Source organism: Gossypium hirsutum, chromosome D10, assembly GCF_007990345.1.
Source record: "Gossypium hirsutum isolate 1008001.06 chromosome D10, Gossypium_hirsutum_v2.1, whole genome shotgun sequence".
Taxonomy (NCBI): domain Eukaryota; kingdom Viridiplantae; phylum Streptophyta; class Magnoliopsida; order Malvales; family Malvaceae; genus Gossypium; species Gossypium hirsutum.
Genome location: NC_053446.1, coordinates 4,417,964 through 4,435,494, shown reverse-complemented (window position 1 = coordinate 4,435,494; position 17,531 = coordinate 4,417,964). Strand labels below are relative to the sequence as shown.

Below are 17,531 nucleotides of genomic sequence, written 5' to 3'. Positions count from 1 at the left end.
AACAAACCTCCACTTTAGAATTTTCCTCATAGTAGTGCATCTTGAATTTGGTTATTATCAGGAAGGTTTGATTTCCATGTACAACTGCCTGCACCTGCTGCCTCTGAACGTGGGGCCATACTGAAGCATGAAATTCAGAGGCGTTCCCTACAGTGTCATGATGATATCATAATGGATGTAGCTTCCAAATGTGATGGATATGATGCATATGATCTGGTATTTTTGTTTCTTGTGTGTGCATGTACTTCTGTCTTGTATCTTTTTTAAAGAGGCATTAATGTTCTTTTTCCCCTCTGGATAAATTTGTTACTTCTATATATTACTGACATCTTTATCCTTCTTGTTACTATTTTTTACGACATTTTTAATCTGCATGCAGTTTAAATTGGATATAATGAGTTGCATTCTGTGTTATTTTGGGAATGAGATTGCATACTCTTCCCATTGCTTATCCTAAAATTTTGGGTAAAAGTTGATACTAATTAATTTTATTATTTCAGGAAATATTGGTTGATAGAGCTGTTCATGCTGCTGTTGGCCGGTTTTTGCCTTCTGATTCTGGTTCTGAAGAACACATGAACCCCATGCTAGTTAGGGATGATTTCTCTCATGCTATGCATGAGTTCCTTCCAGTTGCCATGCGTGACATAACTAAATCAGCTCCTGATGTTGGTCGCTCTGGTTGGGACGATGTTGGTGGTCTCAATGACATTCGGGATGCTATCAAAGAGGTGCAAGTTTCCTTCTGGCTTCTAAATTTCCTATGATTATTTTTAATCAATATTTGGATTAGCCTCTAATGTAATACAGAATGTGAACTTATTTGCATCTATTGTCCCCAGCGTGCTTATCTTTTTTATTCATGTGAAGAGAATATGATAAATAAACCTGTACCTTTGTACTGTTAAGATTTTATTCCAAAGGCATTGTAATACTTTCTTTTGATAGATTTAGTCTGGTTTGTATAAAGATGTATGACAGTTTAGGTTCCCAGGTAGAATCTTGGTACGTGCTGATTTGAATGTTGTTATGCTTTCTCACCCTGCAGTTGATATTTTTAAAAAAATTGGCTTTTAAGACCATCAACAAAATAGTAGTTTTTCTTTATCAGTTCAATTATCGGTGCTATGTCTAACATTCGTCTTCAAATAGCTTTTTCAAGCACTCAATTGTTTTATTCCAATCTGAAAGCATCTTATTCTCTATCTGTTGCTAATAATTCTATTTCAATGTCAGATGATAGAACTTCCTTCAAAGTTCCCAAATATATTTGCCAAAGCGCCTTTAAGGTTGCGATCTAATGTTCTGTTGTATGGTCCTCCTGGTTGTGGCAAGACTCACATTGTTGGTGCTGCTGCTGCTGCTTGTTCACTAAGATTTATATCAGTGAAAGGGCCTGAACTACTGAACAAATACATTGGTGCTTCTGAGCAAGCTGTAAGAGAGTCTAATCAAGAATTTTCTCTTTTACCATCTTTTTAGGGACACGTTCCCCATTGATTTTTGCTTTTTGATATGCCAGTAATATTTATTATAATTCATTATAATTCAAACCCCAGTATGTAGAAAATAACAGAAATAAACAATAATTTCTAGTGAGCCGTGTAAATGCATAATGTGTATGTATTATTAGTAATTACCTTGCCTAAAATGAAATTTAGTAGCAAGTTTGTGTTAAATGCATTTTAAGTATTGTATTGAAGGGTATAGGACTGCTGTAATATATTACTGTCAATGTAAACTTTGCAATTTTGTAGATTTATTAACTTATTCTAGCGTCCAAGGGACTAGGATGCTGAGGCATGCATTTCTTATTGACTATTAAGTTCAGCTCATCATATGCTGTGGAAATATGCTAATATGTTTCTACTGTGGAAATATAACTCATGGTTCATGCTCAATATTGTTTCAGGTTCGAGATATTTTCTCTAAGGCAGCTGCTGCTGCACCTTGCCTCCTCTTTTTTGATGAATTTGATTCCATTGCCCCTAAAAGAGGACATGACAACACTGGAGTAACTGATCGAGTTGTCAATCAAGTTAGTATCTTTTTGCTTGCTGCATTTTATTATTTTGCCTTAACTTTTGATGTCTTTCTCATTGTTATTTTGCTTTCAAACAGTTCCTAACTGAATTAGATGGTGTTGAAGTTTTGACTGGTGTATTTGTGTTTGCTGCAACAAGGTTAGTTCTCATGGAATCCTATTGTATTATTTTGATAGTATCTATTCTTAATCTTCGGTTAATCCCCACAATGTTGAGTATGGTTCATTATTTCACGTGATCGATTTTGACATGAGATGCATACCCAAATAAGATAGCTTTTCAAGCATCACAAAAATTTTAAAAGATAATACGTTTCTTGATTTCAAGGTTTTCCATAAATATATGAATTTCTTATTTCATGGTTTTCCATATGAGTTGCATGGCTTTAATAAAACTTGACTTGAATTCTTCTCATAAGCAGTAGACCAGATCTGCTTGATGCTGCATTGCTGAGACCAGGTAGGCTTGATCGCCTACTTTTCTGTGATTTTCCATCTCCGCAGGAAAGGTTGGATATTCTGACCGTTCTTTCAAGAAAGGTTAGTGATACTATTTTTATGCCCCAGTTTTCTACGCTCTCTTTTATTTTTTTGTTTCATCATAGAAATCGAAGGTATAAAACTCTTCTTCAAGTCTTGCTTCCTAGAATTACATGATTTTAACCACATGTGTCAGCTTTGTTACCAGGATTAAGTGGTCAGTGTTGGATTTTGACGTACATCTACCACTGATTTACTCAAAAAATTAAAAGTTTTCGTATATTTGGAGGAACAACTTGATAATAATGTCCAAATATGTGTAGAACATAAATGAACAGTCCAAGCAGCATAGTATAGGTAATGCGATTTGCTATATATATCGAAATGTTTTAGTGTTACTTTCCTTTGTAATACTTTGTTTTTGCAATATAATGTAGTTGCCATTGGCCAGTGATGTCGATTTAGACGCCATAGCATATATGACAGAAGGATTTAGTGGAGCTGATCTCCAAGCTCTTCTCTCAGATGCACAGCTTGCTGCGGTTCATGAACATTTGAGCAGCGCGAATAGCAATGAGCCTGGCAAAATGCCGATCATAACTGATACTGTTCTGAAGTCTATTGCTTCCAAGGCAAGACCGTCAGTTTCAGAAGCCGAAAAACAGAGACTGTATGGAATCTACAGTCAGTTTCTGGATTCAAAGCGATCTGCCGCCGCACAGGTATTTGTCCCTTGCATATTAAATCCCCTTATATTTGCAGCTTCTCATGTTAGTCACTCGCTGAACTGAATAAAATTGAAAATTTTCGAGCAGTCGAGGGATGCAAAAGGCAAGAGGGCAACTCTGGCATGACCTGAAAATAGTCACGGCTTCGTGGAGCGGAAATAGCTAGGGAAGCATTTTTCTTAGCTTCTTTAGATCTCCATTTTATTCTTATTTCCAAGTTATTTTACATAAATACAATAATTACATTACTTGAAAAAGAATAATGGATGGGTTTTCTAGTTTATATCTTAAAGTAAATAGAAAGTTAAATAAAAAAGATAAAATGATTAGAGTAAATAGATGATTTGTTCGAATATGTTATTTTTTTTATTTTTAAATGGATTATTATTAATTATTTCGGCATTTTGATTGCAAGTAAATTCTTATTATTAAGCAAGTATCGTATCCAAAAAAGAAAATGGAATATTTTGCTAATCCTATGTTATTCGTCTTCATTTTGTTTAAATTTTCTATCTTCTATTTTTTTTCATGTTTGATGAAGTATATATATTTTTTCATTTTTTACCAATAGAGTTTTAGCATAAAATAAAAATAATATTATTTTTCCTAAGTTTTATTAAAATAAAGTATAGAAATAAAATAATTGTTTAAATGACGAATAAATAACTTTTAAGTAATATAAAACAGGCTCGGCCGTTCAGCGGATCCAATATATAATTTACGTACTATTTTTTTTCTTAAATATAAAGAAAATGAAATTCTTTTTATTTTGGGGATAACGAAAAATATGAAATTCCCGAAAAATAAACACTAGTTAAAAAGAACAATCAAGCTTAACATATAAGCAAAAGTTGACCAGAACGCGCCCGGGGTTTACTGCTTACTGGTAGGTATCTGAAGGCGGGTTTACTCTTCACTCTTACCTCGATTTCTGAACTTTCACAACACAAATTCAATGCTGATCTCTTTCCATTTCGCCTGAAATCTCCTCCGCCGGCACCGGCACCGTCACCGCCACCGCCGTCGCCATGGCCAAGCTCAAGTCTCGCATCGCCCTCGAGCCCTTCGCTCACTTCGACCTCCCGACCCACCACCTTTCTGTCAGCAGCCTCTCTCTATCCCAATCCACCCTCTACGTCGGCACACGAAACGGTTCCCTCCTTTTACTCTCCCTAAACCCCACCCCCACCCCTACTCCAACTCCAAATCCACCTCCAATTGAATCCGTTTCTTTCGCTTCCCTTTCCCGGAACGTTTCTCTTCTCCGCACTGTTTCCGTTTCCGGCTCTCCTGTGGAATCAATATTCGTGCTCTCGGAGATCGGTGTCGTTTTAGTATTATCAGATGGGTTCTTGTTTATAACGGATTCGCTCTTGATTCATCCGGTTAAAAAATTAGGTGGTTTAAAAGGAGTTAGCGTTATTGCTCGTAGGTTCCGAGGAACCCATTCACAAAGCACTGATTTAACCGATAATGCTTCGAATTCATCAAAAGGGCAACGGATTTTGGATAAATTCGGAGGTGTTAGGACGAATGGTGTGAAATCAAAGGATTTAGAGCAAAACCGAGAAGGTAATTACGTTTTTGCCCTTGTTATTGGTAAGAAATTGATGTTAATAGAGCTTGTTTTAAGCAGCGATTTAGCAAATGCTTCTTTTGTGATCCTAAGAGAAATGCAATGCTTTGATGGAGTGAAGTCTATGGTATGGCTTGATGATTCCATAATTGTCGGTACAATTAATGGGTATAGTTTGTTTTCGTGTGTTACCGGGCAAAGTGGGGTGATTTTTTCATTACCTGATTTATCTAGGCCGCCACTGTTGAAGCTGTTGTGGAGAAATTGGGAGGTTTTGTTGTTAGTGGACAATGTAGGCGTGATTGTTGATGCTCTTGGGCAGCCAGTTGGTGGGAGCTTGGTGTTTCGTAAGGGTGGCCCCGATTCAATTGGGGACTTGTCATCGTATGTAGTGGTTGTGAGGGATGGAAAGATGGATCTGTACCATAAGAAATCGGGTAATTGCATTCAAACATTAACTTTTGGTGTTGAAGGAGTTGGGCAGTGTATTGTTGCTAATGAGGAAAACAGGAGTGGGGAATTTGCTGCTGTTGCTACTCCTACAAAGGTATCTGACTCATTTTAGTTAAATTAATAAATAAATATTATGGCATTGCTTGAAATGTACATATGGTAATCATACATATGCACTTTCCATTATATGTGATGTGTTGATCTTGGTACTGATGGCAAGATGTTAATGTATTTGGGTGCATATTTACGTGTACTTCAGGAAATTTTAAACGTAATGATTGAAAAAAGACTTTTTCAGCTTGGTTACTGATGGTTTGCATTTAAAGGTTCAAGAAATATTATAGATGTATTAATATCATCGTTGACTAGGTGCATCAACCTTACTTTGCTGCCTAAGCTATCAGTTCTTAGAGATTTGTTTTCTTTGACCTGAGCTGGTTGTTGACTGAATTTGTGATTCTGTTTGTGGCTCATGCTGCTATTCCAAGCTAAGTTTTATGATATCAGTTGCAACCCATAACCACTGCTATGCTTCTTGGTATAATCGAACTTGTGATGCATCTTCTTGCTTTGTGCTAAACATTGCCAGCTTATTTGCTTCCGGAAAGTTCCTTCAGAAGAACAAATAAAAGATCTGTTGAGAAAAAAGAATTTCAATGAAGCTATCTCCTTGGTGGAAGAGCTTGAGTGTGAAGGTGAATTGTCTAAGGAAGTGCTTTCCCTTTTTCATGCTCAAGTGGGTTTCCTGTTGCTTTTTGACTTGCACTTTAAGGAAGCAGTGGATCACTTTTTGCAGTCAGAAACCATGCAGCCTTCTGAAGTGTTTCCGTTTATAATGCGAGACCCTAACCGTTGGTCACTCCTGGTATGTGTTTTATAAATGCATGCGTTCTTACGGTTTGATTTGTCCATTCTGCAGTAGTGCATGTGTTTTTAGGGGATAATGTGTTAAGGAATCAACATATTATCTATCTACGAGCTAGGCACTGTCCTACTTAAACTAATTATTGAGAATAATTATAATGCTGGTCAGTCGACAAGTAAACGAAGAGTTGCATGTTTTGGATATGATTTGAATTGCTGAATGACATTTGCTTGCATAGAACATGCTGAAACTCCTTTGCAAGTTTGTGAAGGTTTGTTATCATGGAGTTGAATTAACCTTTTCAGGTTCCTAGAAACCGGTATTGGGGTTTACATCCTCCTCCTGTACCACTCGAAGATGTTGTGGATGATGGATTGTTGGCTATTCAAAGGGCTATCTTCCTTAGAAAAGCAGGTGTAGAAACTGTGGTTGATGAACGTTTTCTATCAAATCCACCAACCAGGGCTGAATTGCTGGAGTCTGCAATTAAGAACATTATCAGGTGCTGTTCAAGATAGTCTGCCTTTATGCCTTTGTTTTTCCAGCTCTGTTCTTGTATGTTTGTTTTTCTCTTTACCAAGATGAAATGATGGCAGTTACAAAAAGATTTGAGTTTCAATTTTGGTCGAAATTTAATAAATCCATTTATGGATGGCATGTCTGGCAATATCCTGAACATTGTTTTAATCTAGTGTTACCTGCTTCAGGTATCTAGAGGTGTCTCGTCAGAAAGATTTGACTTTGGCAGTGAAGGAGGGGGTTGATACACTTCTAATGTACTTATATAGAGCTCTAAATTATGTTGATGATATGGAGAAGCTGGCATCTTCTGAGAATTATTGTATTGTGGTATGTGCTTTGTTTTGGCTTATCTCATTTGGTAATCATGCATTAATTTTAGATTCATATCCTCGCTACATTAAATTAGTAGTTGGATTGGTTATGCAAAGCCTCTGATAATGCATGCATGAGTAAAATGTTAAACAATGATTTGCTTTTAAGGACAGATAGTTTCATGTTGAAAGAAGATGATCTCGGAGGTCAGAAATTCTTAAGTAAATAATGATGCAGTATATTAAATTCTCAACACTTGGTATCATAGAGCATGATTAAGCTTACCCTTTTATTCCACATGTATGGGGAAAGGATGTAAAATACAGGACTAAGGATTTTATTAGTGATATTTGAATATATAAGTAAAATGAGAGAGATTGTTGGGTATAACTTGGATCTTGGGCTGTAAGGTAAGAATTTTAATGTTACAAAAATTTTCCTTGTTGAAACAAAAAATAGTGGATTTTTTGCACAAATAAATGGAAAACTTGCTCTCAAATTGAAAAAAAAAGGTGGAATTTTTGCACAAATAATTGGAAAACTTGCTCTCAAGTTGAAAAAAGGTGGATTCTTTGCTCAAATAAATGAATATCATGCTCTCAACTTTTTTTTATTATAAACAAACTAAACTACAAGCAAGTATTTCCCTTTAACATGAATATAGCATGTATTCTTGTGCTGAGTGGGAACAATAACTAGTATGGCAGCCAGGTCTTTCAGTTTGGATACATATTTTCTTGGTTAGGTCTAGTCAAGCTCAAATTATGGTTATAGGCCTAAAATAATTCCCTATGAACAAAGAATGTTGGTAAAACGTGGAATCTTAGTATTCCAATGCATTGGAAAACAGAGAGACCGTTGTCAGGAGGTTGCTTGAAGGATGACTGTACAACTTGCATGGGCGGTGCAGGAGGAATTAGAAACTTTATTAGATGGCTCTGGGCATTTGCGGGCACTTGCCTTCCTATATGCTAGTAAAGGGATGAGCTCAAAGGCTCTTGCTATTTGGCGCATCTTGGCAAGAAATTATTCCTCTGGTCTCTGGAAAGACCTTGCTGTGGAAAATGGCATGCATGATGGTGCATGTGTAACATCCGGTAGAGAGACTGCTGCAACTGAGGCATCAAATATTCTTGAGGATTCATCTGACCAGGATTTGGTTCTGCAGCATCTTGCATGGGTATGTAGTTATTTCTCATGAAAGATTTTTTTTTTTTTTTTTATTGGTGTTGAGCTCCTTGAACTTAATAGTTAATTATTGACCTTGGAAATTGCTTATCAGATTGCAGATTTAAACCCAGCACTTGCTGTACGCATTTTGACATCAGAGAAAAGAACAAATCAGCTTTCACCAGGTGAATCTCATTTTAAAGTTAATAGTTTGTCTACATATCCATGGGCAATTGCAATTTGATATTGAGGTGCATAGTGTTTCAGCTTTAACTTTTATTTCTTGATGATGCACTATTTATTAGTTAGTATCTTGTCGCAGATGAAGTGATTGCAGCAATTGATCCAAAGAAGGTTGAGATTCTCCAATGGTATGTTCTTATTTCATTTTATGGAGTTTATTAGTCTTTGGAGTTTTGGCTTCTAGGATCTCCGCTAGACATAGGTTATCCTTTGGCAACTCTGCTTGTGTTGAAATATTTCTAGTTTTATTATGATTTGACTCTTTATCCTACATTCACACGCAATTCCTTTGTTTGTCATGTATTCACCTTGTTCATGTCAGCTCTTAATTTTTTAACATAAAAGTTCTTTCTTTTTAGTATTAGATATGTCCTTCACCGCATCAATTTTGTTTTGAGCTTCCTTATCCATGCAGCTATCTCCAGTGGTTAATCGAAGAGCAAGACTCTGATGACACTCGGCTCCATACTCTCTATGCTCTTTCTCTTGCCAAGTCGGCTATTGAATCCTTTAATTCAGAAAGCAGCTCCCAGAGCCCTGATACTGGAAGGCAAGAGCATTTGAAAACCCCTGATATTCAAAGAGAATCACTCATTCAAAGTCCTGTGCGGGACCGATTGCAGATATTTTTACAGTCTTCAGATTTGTATGATCCAGAAGAGGTCCTTGATTTGATACAAGACTCAGAGTTATGGTTAGAAAAGGTCTGTTAGAGCTTTGTTTATTGTCCTGAACTGTTCAGTTGACCATACGAGCTGAATTTTTAGTACTATACTCAAGTAGGATTCCTGAATTGACTGCATTGACTGCTTGTTCTTTAATAAATTGCTTTTCATTTTTCCTTAATGTTTCTATGAATAGTTGTTGCATTTAACATTTGCTAATTTAATATTATGCTTTGATTGTTAGGCTATTCTATACAGAAAATTGGGACAAGAGTCATTGGTCCTCCAAATCTTAGCCCTGTAAGATTCAAATAATTTCCAGAATATTAATTATGATGCAGCTGCATTAGGCAGTATATAAATATTAGCTTTATTCATGAAGATAGCTGACGAAAAAAGAGAGAATTCTTGTCTTCCTATTATTTACATTTTGCCTCCTGTCAGGAAACTGGAGGATAGTGAAGCAGCAGAACAGTATTGTGCTGAGATTGGCCGACCAGATGCTTATATGCAGTTAGTTATTTTGTTCTTTCTTTTCCCCCATAATTTCTTTCCTTTCCCTCTCTAGTACTTATGCCTGCGATCTTTTTCTTTTAATCTGTTTGTGACTGTCATATTCAGGCTACTTGATATGTATTTGGATCCACAAGATGGTAAAGAGCCTATGTTTAAGGCTGCTGTTCGCCTTCTCCACAATCGTGGAGAGTCACTGGACCCTCTGCAAGTATTAGAGGTAAAATCCTCTCTCTTCTCCTGCATGTGTCAGAGAACTGGAACTTAGCCATGCCAGCAGGTGCCAAACATGCTCTTATATCATTATGTGCTAGACCTAACTAGTTAGTCGTGTAGGGATCATCGAGTACGTTTCTTTTGCCACATGCCTTGTTAATTTGGGTAATCTGAGTGTTGATTTTGCAGACACTGTCCCCTGACATGCCTCTCCAGCTTGCATCAGAGACAATATTGAGGATGTTGAGAGCTCGACTTCATCATCACCGTCAAGGACACGTAAGATAACTTTTGCACTTCTACTGCTTTGTAATTTGAGCTGAATCATGACCTCTTTTTCCAGACTGTGCATTACCTATCACGTGCCGTACACATAGACGCAAGGCTTGCAAGATTGGAAGAGAGATCACGGCTTGTGCAGATTAATGATGAGAGCCTTTGCGATTCTTGCCATGCTCGCCTTGGAACCAAGCTTTTTGCCATGTATCCAGATGATACAGTTGTCTGTTACAAGGTTAGTGATGCCTAACCATTATATGTACTCTTCATCTTTCCATTAGTTTGGATAGGAAATAGGATTGTTTTCCGAATTTGAAGAACTTAGCATTTACATTGGAAGCTACTTGTGCTTTCAATCATTGTATTCTTTGTCTAAAACTGGCATCTTCTTTCATCTACAGTGTTTCCGTCGTCAAGGCGAGTCAACGTCTGTAACTGGTCGTGATTTTAAGCAAGATGTCTTATTCAAACCCGGTTGGCTGGTTACCCGCTAAGCCACCAGAAGTTAATGTCAGGTCGAAGAGCTGGGCGAAGAAGCTATGGGTCTCCCTTTATTTGCTTTGCTTCAGTCATGTATAAATTCATCGCTAGCTTTTTGACAGATTTCTGTGCACCTTATAACCACAAGGGTGACACTCCTTTTTTTAAGCCCTTTTATGACATCTCCGTTTTTTCTCTATTATCACATCTCTCCCTTCTCATTATACAGCAAAAACATATGATTATTATCTCATACATTGGACTCCATAATTGAGATCATATGACGGTTTTTTTAACTTTGTATCTGTAATTAAAAATTTTCACAAGTACATCAAATAATATTTTGAAAAAAAGAAAATTCATATTTAAAGGTGTACAAAAATATGGATTAGAATATAACTAATAGAATGGTGAGTGTCTCAACTTGTTCGAAATAATGTTTGGAGTGGAACAACGATAAAATGATTTTCTAACGTGGAGTAGATATGTTTTGTATTTTTACTTATTTTATTCGTTAAAAATTAAAATTTATTAAATAATTAGTTAATACATTTTTTACGGACCAAAGATAGAAGAATTTCACGTCATCAATGCAATTATTCTTTTAATACCTTAATCATCAATATAATTTTTGAAAAGATCTTACCAAATAATAGATTAGAAAAAATAGTATTCTAGTGATAAAATATATTAAGTTTAGAAAAAAAATACTTTTATTAATAAAGGTTGAATGCAGTGATTAAATATATTAAAGAAGAATTTGAAAATCGGATCCTCCAAAAAGAATATCGGAAAGGAAACCGGATCCTCCAAAAAAGGAGTTATTTATTACATCGCTAATGGGAGGAGTAAATTGCAACAGACCAGTTATTCCAGGGGTATTCTTTGTATTCCAAAAGAAAAGAGGGTTATTATGTAAATTCATAAAGCCATGGATATATAATCCCCAAATTTTTAGTGTACATTGGCTTCAAAATCCTTTTTTTTTTCACACGCAGAGTAAAACAAAAATAAAGAGAAGGAAGAGGAAGAACGAAGAAGCGAGCTCTAAGAGAGCAGCAAGGAGCCTGCTTCGGCCTACGCCTCCGTCAGGTAATTTTCTTTCTCAAATTTATTAGGTCTTAAGTCTTCGTTTCTTCTATTTCTTCTTCTCATTATCTTAGAGATGGAAAAAACCTAGAGAACGAAAAAGAATACGTAGATTTTATATTTAATCTTGAGTGAAAAGAGTTTCGGATCTAAGTTTGGAGGAATTTTAAGCTCCAAGCTTTTGATATGCGAATATTAAGCATTCTATAATCGCAATCCTCGATTTTGGCTCTGCTTCGAGTGGGTTCTTCGTGACCTAGGTTTTCAGACGACTGCTTTTTTTTCTCCTTTTCTCTTTCCATTTTTTCTTTATTAAAGCTTCACCCTAAAAAACAAGTATCATGTTTTAAGTAAAATTTTAGATCAATCGTAGATTTTCCCTTTATTTTGCTATTAAAAGTCCCTTTTTTTTTATGCGGCTTGGGCGATTTTTTTCTCTGTTTTGTATATTCAATGATGTTTTTCTCTTTTTTGAATTTTTATATTTCTTCATAGAAATTTAACATGCTTCTTTTTATATGATTAGTCTTGACAAAATATATGCTTATGATATTCCGAACTAATGAGTATACAGATAGGTTTAAGATAATCAATATTTAAATGTGAAAATATTGACTATTTTATATTTTCACTTTCAATCTATAGTTCTATGTACTGCTAATGAGACGTTTCTCATGTTCTTTATTGTTGGTAGTACTTAATATTATAAGTTACTTTTGTGGAGTGTGTCAAGGGAAAACATTTATGAATCGAGGTATTTTACTGAGTGCTTTTTTAATTAACTTCGTTGTACTACTGTTGAAGAATGAGGATTAATGTCATAGAAAATGTGGGGATGCCATTAGAAGGGAGATGGAATTATTAAAAATTCTACTCCAATATGTTCCAATTTGGCCTTAACGTCTTTAACCTCTATAGGAGATTTAGTCACTGGGCTCCATGACATGAATCTAACCTAGGATATGTTCCCTATCGATGTTCATCCCTGTCACAGGAACCCTTACCAATTTATAGCAAATAACTGGGTCTATTTCTTTGCAATTGGATGTTATTTATTTATAATAATCAGGTTGAAAAGGTTCCAAAGAAGTGGGCGTGCAATTAGGCAATGCTGAACCCTATTCCCCCCCTACAAAGATCATTGCTTCCTTTTTGGTCATGATGTTGTTGACAAGTTTCTATGGTTTACTATGTCATAATGTTGATCATTACACTGGAATGAAGGCATTGTTGAATTTTTTATTTTAGATGTATCATACATAGGCCAGTTTTGGTTCTGCATGTTAACATGAACACTGACTATGTTTTATCACTGATCAGAATAATACTACTGGCTGGTTATGAAGAAATAAAGTCTTGCTCCTATTAGGAGTTGTCTTTTGTCTGCAGTATTATAGTGTTCGGAGATATTTATAAATGGCGGGGATGTTACCTGGGGATTCCTCACATCATTCAACATCTGATACTGGACCTTCTAGAAATTCTCAAGAAAAGCAAGAGGAAGTAGGCCGTTGGTATTTTTCAAGAAAAGAAATAGAAGAAAATTCCCCGTCTAGAAGGGATGGTATTGACTTGAAGAAAGAGACATACTTACGCAAGTCATACTGTACATTTTTGCAGGATTTGGGCATGAGGCTAAAAGTGTAAGTTCATGGATTACATTCATGTGCAGTATTCTTGTTGTTAGATTCTGTAAATGCCGGATTTTTCTTTTGAACTGGAAAGTTGGGTTTCATTAGTAGTGGTTCTTATCATGAAGCATCATTTAAAGGGCCTAGTCTATGTGTAGATGCATGCCGCTTAGTTCCAACGGTGGCCGATTTCTGTATTCAATTCTCTGTAAAGTTTATAGCATGAAAAATGGTTAAATGGCAATGTCCAAATGTTGAGATTTTATTTGTTGCAAATCCCTAATTGTTTCCCTGTTGGTATCTGTACGGAAAGTACAACTTGAAATCAATTAATTATAATTTTATAACAGAAAGTCATGATCTAAAGGTTAGCATTATACTTTTAAAAAATATAATGTATCTTTTATTTTCCTGTCAGTACTATCGGTCACTGCTGCTATCACCTATCATTTTCGGCAGCATTTCTTTTTTATAATGCCTTTTAGTGAGCTATCCTGAGTCTCTATGGCCTGATATACTGAAAGAAGATAGTTGTTTGTGAGCAGACTGATGCAGTAGATGGTCTTGTGTTTGCACATTGTGACTCTTGTTTGTCTGCGTGCTTGTCAGTCTGTCGTTATTTCCCCTTTTTTGTTACACTTGTTTTATCTCTAGTGAAATATACTGCACTTATTATGGGAAAAAGTGTTCTGCATCAAGCCATCAACATAAAAAGGGCTTCTGTTGAGCAGTGCTTTTCATATGTGACTGCATGATCTATGAATAGTTGATCAAGCCCTGAAAGCATGCTATGTAATTATCATTGTTTCTTTTACTCTCTACAACCTTATGGGTGAAAGGAGTTGTTCTGACCACCTGTTGTCTGATTGAACAAAGATCTGCAGTTCTAATATTATGTGTATTCATAAGCATGTGGATATTTATTGGCTCAGACTGAATGAAATTTGACTAAATTTCTCACCTGATATATAGGCCTCAGGTAACAATAGCTACGGCAATTATCTTTTGTCATCGGTTTTTTATTCGACAATCACATGCAAAGAATGATAGAAGGGTGAGTTATCATTATCATTGTCTGGTTAATCTTGTTAAAACTTCTTTATTTTCTAGATAGCATGTGTTTCGTTTTAGAAATCTAAGCTGTCTTTGTCTTTCGATTCTATTTCATTATGAATTTTTATTCACTTAGCAATTCTTTTGGATGACATAGTGTTGATTGGTATATTAGAATGGTTGAGGGGTGAAAAGTGTTATAATATTAGCTTTTAACATAATTCCTTTTGTCAACTTAACCAATCATTCTATTTCTGATGTAGATTTTTAATAAGAAAGAGAGCAGTGAGTCTTAACATTTTTTATCATCACCTGCCTAACTTCATTTCCATGCTTGACAGACCATTGCTACTGTGTGCATGTTCCTTGCTGGGAAGGTTGAAGAGACACCTCGGCCATTAAAGGATGTTATTCTTGTTTCCTATGAAATAATACACAAAAAGGATCCTGCTGCAGCCCAGAGGATCAAACAGAAGGTATTCTTCAAATTAGTGGTGCTTTTACCAATCTATTTGTGTGCTTCTTTCTGATGCTCAAGTTGCCTCTTGTACGTCGTGTCTGTTGCTACTTGACTTGTGCAATTGTTCTCTAACCTGCTCTCACTTGCCATTCCATTTGTATAATCTTTCTCATTCATTTTTCGTGCTCTTTAGTTATCTATTCCACTTGGTTTCTTATTCCTCAGGCATGTAAGACTGACCCTTCTAGTTTTTTAACCTTTTTATAAATCTAACGAGCCCAAATTCCCATGCACAGTTCTGTACTCAGTTTGAGAACTTCACCTTTGTGATGTTAGTCTCATGTAAAATTTGTCCAATCTGTTGTTATGGGGTTATATGTTGCCAATGTGTTTAAATACTTGGCTGAGATCTCTTCCCTTTCCTTATGTTCCTCTTGAACTCAAAGTAAATTCTTGCTCAGATTCTACATTTTCCCTCGAACAACTGTGTTCTTGGGCAAAGCATCTCCTTGCTACCTAACTTTTTTAAGTTAATTTTGAAATGTGGCTTATCTTACTCCTAGTTATTTTAAAAGAGAAAAAAAAAAAAAAAAACCCTTCTGTTTGCACAGTTGTAGTTATATGAGGGACTCATTAACCTTGATATATATTGCAGGAAGTGTATGAGCAACAAAAGGAACTAATTTTACTTGGGGAGAGGGTTGTACTTGCAACTTTGGGTTTTGACCTCAATGTCCATCACCCATATAAACCTCTAGTTGAGGCTATAAAGAAATTCAAGGTTGCCCAGAATGCTCTTGCTCAAGTTGCATGGAATTTTGTTAATGATGGGTATGTTTAACTGGTGTTTCTTCAAGTGTTTAAAATGATCTCTTCCTAGTGCTCAATTTTGACACACTGCAAAGCGGCATGCAGGCTGAGGACGTCGCTCTGCCTGCAATTTAAGCCCCATCACATTGCGGCCGGTGCCATTTTCCTTGCTGCCAAGTTCCTCAAAGTGAAGCTTCCGTCAGATGGTGAGAAGGTCTGGTGGCAAGAATTTGATGTCACCCCACGCCAATTAGAGGGTTGGTTTCCTCTCCGTTACTTTATAATAATGAAGATCTTGCAAATAAAATTCGACAGTTATTAAATGGTCCCATGGAACTGGTATTGTTTATGGTTGCTTCTCTTAAAATTCATCCAACCACTGGTTACAGCTATCTGTTTCATGTCTTTCCTTTGGTTTTGGTAGGCAGTCTGCTTATTCCCATGCTTTGTGAAAGGCCATGGATGTTGCAGTGATAGCTTAGCTGTCTTTTTGCGTCTTTTTCCATGTGGCTTTTGTAGGATATTCTACTTAGTCATTGAGGTTATCTTGCAGAGGTTAGTAATCAAATGCTGGAACTTTATGAGCAAAATAGAGTACCCCCATCTCAAGGTAGTGAAGTAGAAGGAAGTGCTGGTGGTGGTGCATCTCATCGAGCCCCAGCAAAACATCCTTCTGGAAGTGAGGAAAAACAAGCATCTTCAAGGTCAGCAGCCGACCATTCATCTGCAGACAATCATGGGATGCCTTCAAGAACTGCACAAAATCAAAGTAATGATAATGGCAGTGGAGAGATGGGCAGTGTTATCACCGATCACAAGATGGATATGGAAACCAAGGATAATCAACATCCTGAGCAATTGCCCCATAAAGAGAACACAAGGGAAGTTTCAAATAAGTCTAGGTCAGCAAATGAGCGAACTGGGGAAGACGACCAGGAAAGAACTGGTGGAAGAAATGACATTCAAGAAACAGGCGAATGGAGAGATGAGGGAGCATCACGTAGGGCTAGCAGTGTGATTGGACGAAACTTGGACACTAGAGGAGGGCCCATCAGCCAATCTCCCAAAGAAGCTATTAAAATCGACAAAGATAAGGTGAAGGCTGCGCTTGAGAAAAGGAGGAAGTCTCGTGGGGAAACAATGAAGAAAAAAGATGTCATGGATGAAGATGATCTTATTGAGAGGGAGCTGGAGGATGGGGTTGAGTTGGCTGTGGAAGACGAGAAAATCAAGAGAGAACATCGACAGAGCTGGTCTAGGAATGAGAATCAAGATCATGTCAAGGACCATGGGGAAATGGGAGAAGGGAATACCTTTGTTACGGAGGGGCAGTCTTCTAGAGGATTTGAAACAGAGGGTGCTGAAGAAGGTGAAATGCTGGATGATGCTTCTCCAATGGTGAATAGCCGAAAGAGAAAACTTGGAAGTCCACCTGACAGACAATTGGAAGGGAAGAAGCGCCATGAGTACATGTCAAGTTACAATCATGATGCCACGGAAGATGGGCAAAAATCGGGCCGGAGTAGTTATGCAGATAAAGAACATAGAAGGCATGCACATGAGAATCATTAGAATCGTTGGTGAGGCGGTAAAAGAATGGTAGTACTTTTACTGAAATGAGCGTGTATGATTGGATACTGATTTCTGACCATTGTTATTGATATTTTTGAACTTTGCATATCCATAAATGGTCAGAGTGATCTGGCAGAGATGTACCTAAATGTAGTACGTTTTGGATTTGCCTACAATGGCGCATATCTTGGCTGTAACAGGATGTACCAACGAGGATATTTCTGTCACCATATTGGCAGGGGGCTTCATGACAAAGTAAAGAGGCAGTTAATTATTTAGTTCATATATATGGGAAAAAAAAAGAGAGAAAGAGAGGAAAAACATTTCCTTCAAATTATATAACTCTTTTGGAATGCATGATGGGTTACTT

General features: G+C 36.6%; 3 protein-coding genes across 10 annotated transcripts in view; all 3 read left to right on the top strand.

The window, feature by feature from the left end:
• LOC107897487 (peroxisome biogenesis protein 1) overlaps positions 1 to 3,654 on the top strand; it is a 9,840-nt gene extending 6,186 nt beyond the window's left edge. The window contains exons 9-16 of one of the 6 annotated variants that reach the window (XM_041102868.1): positions 62 to 216; positions 501 to 731; positions 1,237 to 1,437; positions 1,913 to 2,038; positions 2,122 to 2,183; positions 2,467 to 2,584; positions 2,962 to 3,246; positions 3,340 to 3,654. In XM_041102868.1, the coding sequence (XP_040958802.1) occupies positions 62 to 216; positions 501 to 731; positions 1,237 to 1,437; positions 1,913 to 2,038; positions 2,122 to 2,183; positions 2,467 to 2,584; positions 2,962 to 3,246; positions 3,340 to 3,378 (1,217 nt within the window). In that variant the 3' untranslated portion in view covers positions 3,379 to 3,654. Of the gene's footprint in view, positions 1 to 61; positions 217 to 500; positions 732 to 1,236; positions 1,438 to 1,912; positions 2,039 to 2,121; positions 2,184 to 2,466; positions 2,585 to 2,961; positions 3,247 to 3,339 lie in introns of those variants that run through there. The other 5 variants (XM_041102865.1, XM_041102869.1, XM_041102866.1 and 2 more) reach the window with 5 other exon arrangements.
• Positions 3,655 to 4,280: 626 nt separating this feature from the next.
• LOC107916434 (vacuolar sorting protein 3) lies at positions 4,281 to 10,748 on the top strand. 2 transcript variants are annotated; one of them, XM_016845724.2, is made up of 14 exons: positions 4,281 to 5,375; positions 5,871 to 6,146; positions 6,452 to 6,648; positions 6,854 to 6,995; positions 7,891 to 8,160; positions 8,263 to 8,335; positions 8,473 to 8,521; positions 8,809 to 9,097; positions 9,303 to 9,358; positions 9,503 to 9,571; positions 9,680 to 9,791; positions 9,977 to 10,066; positions 10,131 to 10,301; positions 10,468 to 10,748. In XM_016845724.2, the coding sequence occupies exons 1-14, from the start codon at positions 4,281 to 4,283 to the stop codon at positions 10,558 to 10,560; spliced, it is 2,982 nt and encodes a 993-aa protein (XP_016701213.2). In that variant the 3' UTR covers positions 10,561 to 10,748. The 2 variants fall into 2 exon arrangements, 1 of the variants encoding a protein (XP_016701213.2); XR_005919569.1 differs by lacking the exon at positions 10,468 to 10,748 and having other exon boundaries at positions 9,680 to 9,851; positions 10,131 to 10,239.
• A 658-nt stretch (positions 10,749 to 11,406) lies between these two features.
• On the top strand, positions 11,407 to 17,518 carry LOC107897485 (cyclin-T1-4). 2 transcript variants are annotated; one of them, XM_016822958.2, is made up of 7 exons: positions 11,407 to 11,638; positions 12,956 to 13,278; positions 14,239 to 14,320; positions 14,661 to 14,795; positions 15,435 to 15,610; positions 15,695 to 15,846; positions 16,143 to 17,518. In XM_016822958.2, the coding sequence occupies exons 2-7, from the start codon at positions 13,052 to 13,054 to the stop codon at positions 17,159 to 17,161; spliced, it is 1,791 nt and encodes a 596-aa protein (XP_016678447.2). In that variant the 5' UTR covers positions 11,407 to 11,638; positions 12,956 to 13,051; the 3' UTR covers positions 17,162 to 17,518. The 2 variants fall into 2 exon arrangements, with proteins under 2 accessions (XP_016678447.2, XP_016678449.2); XM_016822960.2 differs by having other exon boundaries at positions 11,503 to 11,638; positions 13,025 to 13,278.
• Positions 17,519 to 17,531: the final 13 nt, after the last annotated feature.

Coding starts and splice junctions, on each gene's coding strand:
- LOC107916434 (XM_016845724.2), top strand. CDS start 4,281: ATGGCCAAGCTCAAGTCTCGCATCGCCCTCGAGCCCTTCGCTCACTTC. Junction 9,792..9,976: donor ACCCTCTGCAAGTATTAGAG/GTAAAATCCTCT, acceptor TTGATTTTGCAG/ACACTGTCCCCTGACATGCC. Junction 10,067..10,130: donor ATCATCACCGTCAAGGACAC/GTAAGATAACTT, acceptor CTCTTTTTCCAG/ACTGTGCATTACCTATCACG.
- LOC107897485 (XM_016822958.2), top strand. CDS start 13,052: ATGGCGGGGATGTTACCTGGGGATTCCTCACATCATTCAACATCTGAT. Junction 14,796..15,434: donor CCCAGAGGATCAAACAGAAG/GTATTCTTCAAA, acceptor TATATATTGCAG/GAAGTGTATGAGCAACAAAA. Junction 15,847..16,142: donor CACCCCACGCCAATTAGAGG/GTTGGTTTCCTC, acceptor GTTATCTTGCAG/AGGTTAGTAATCAAATGCTG.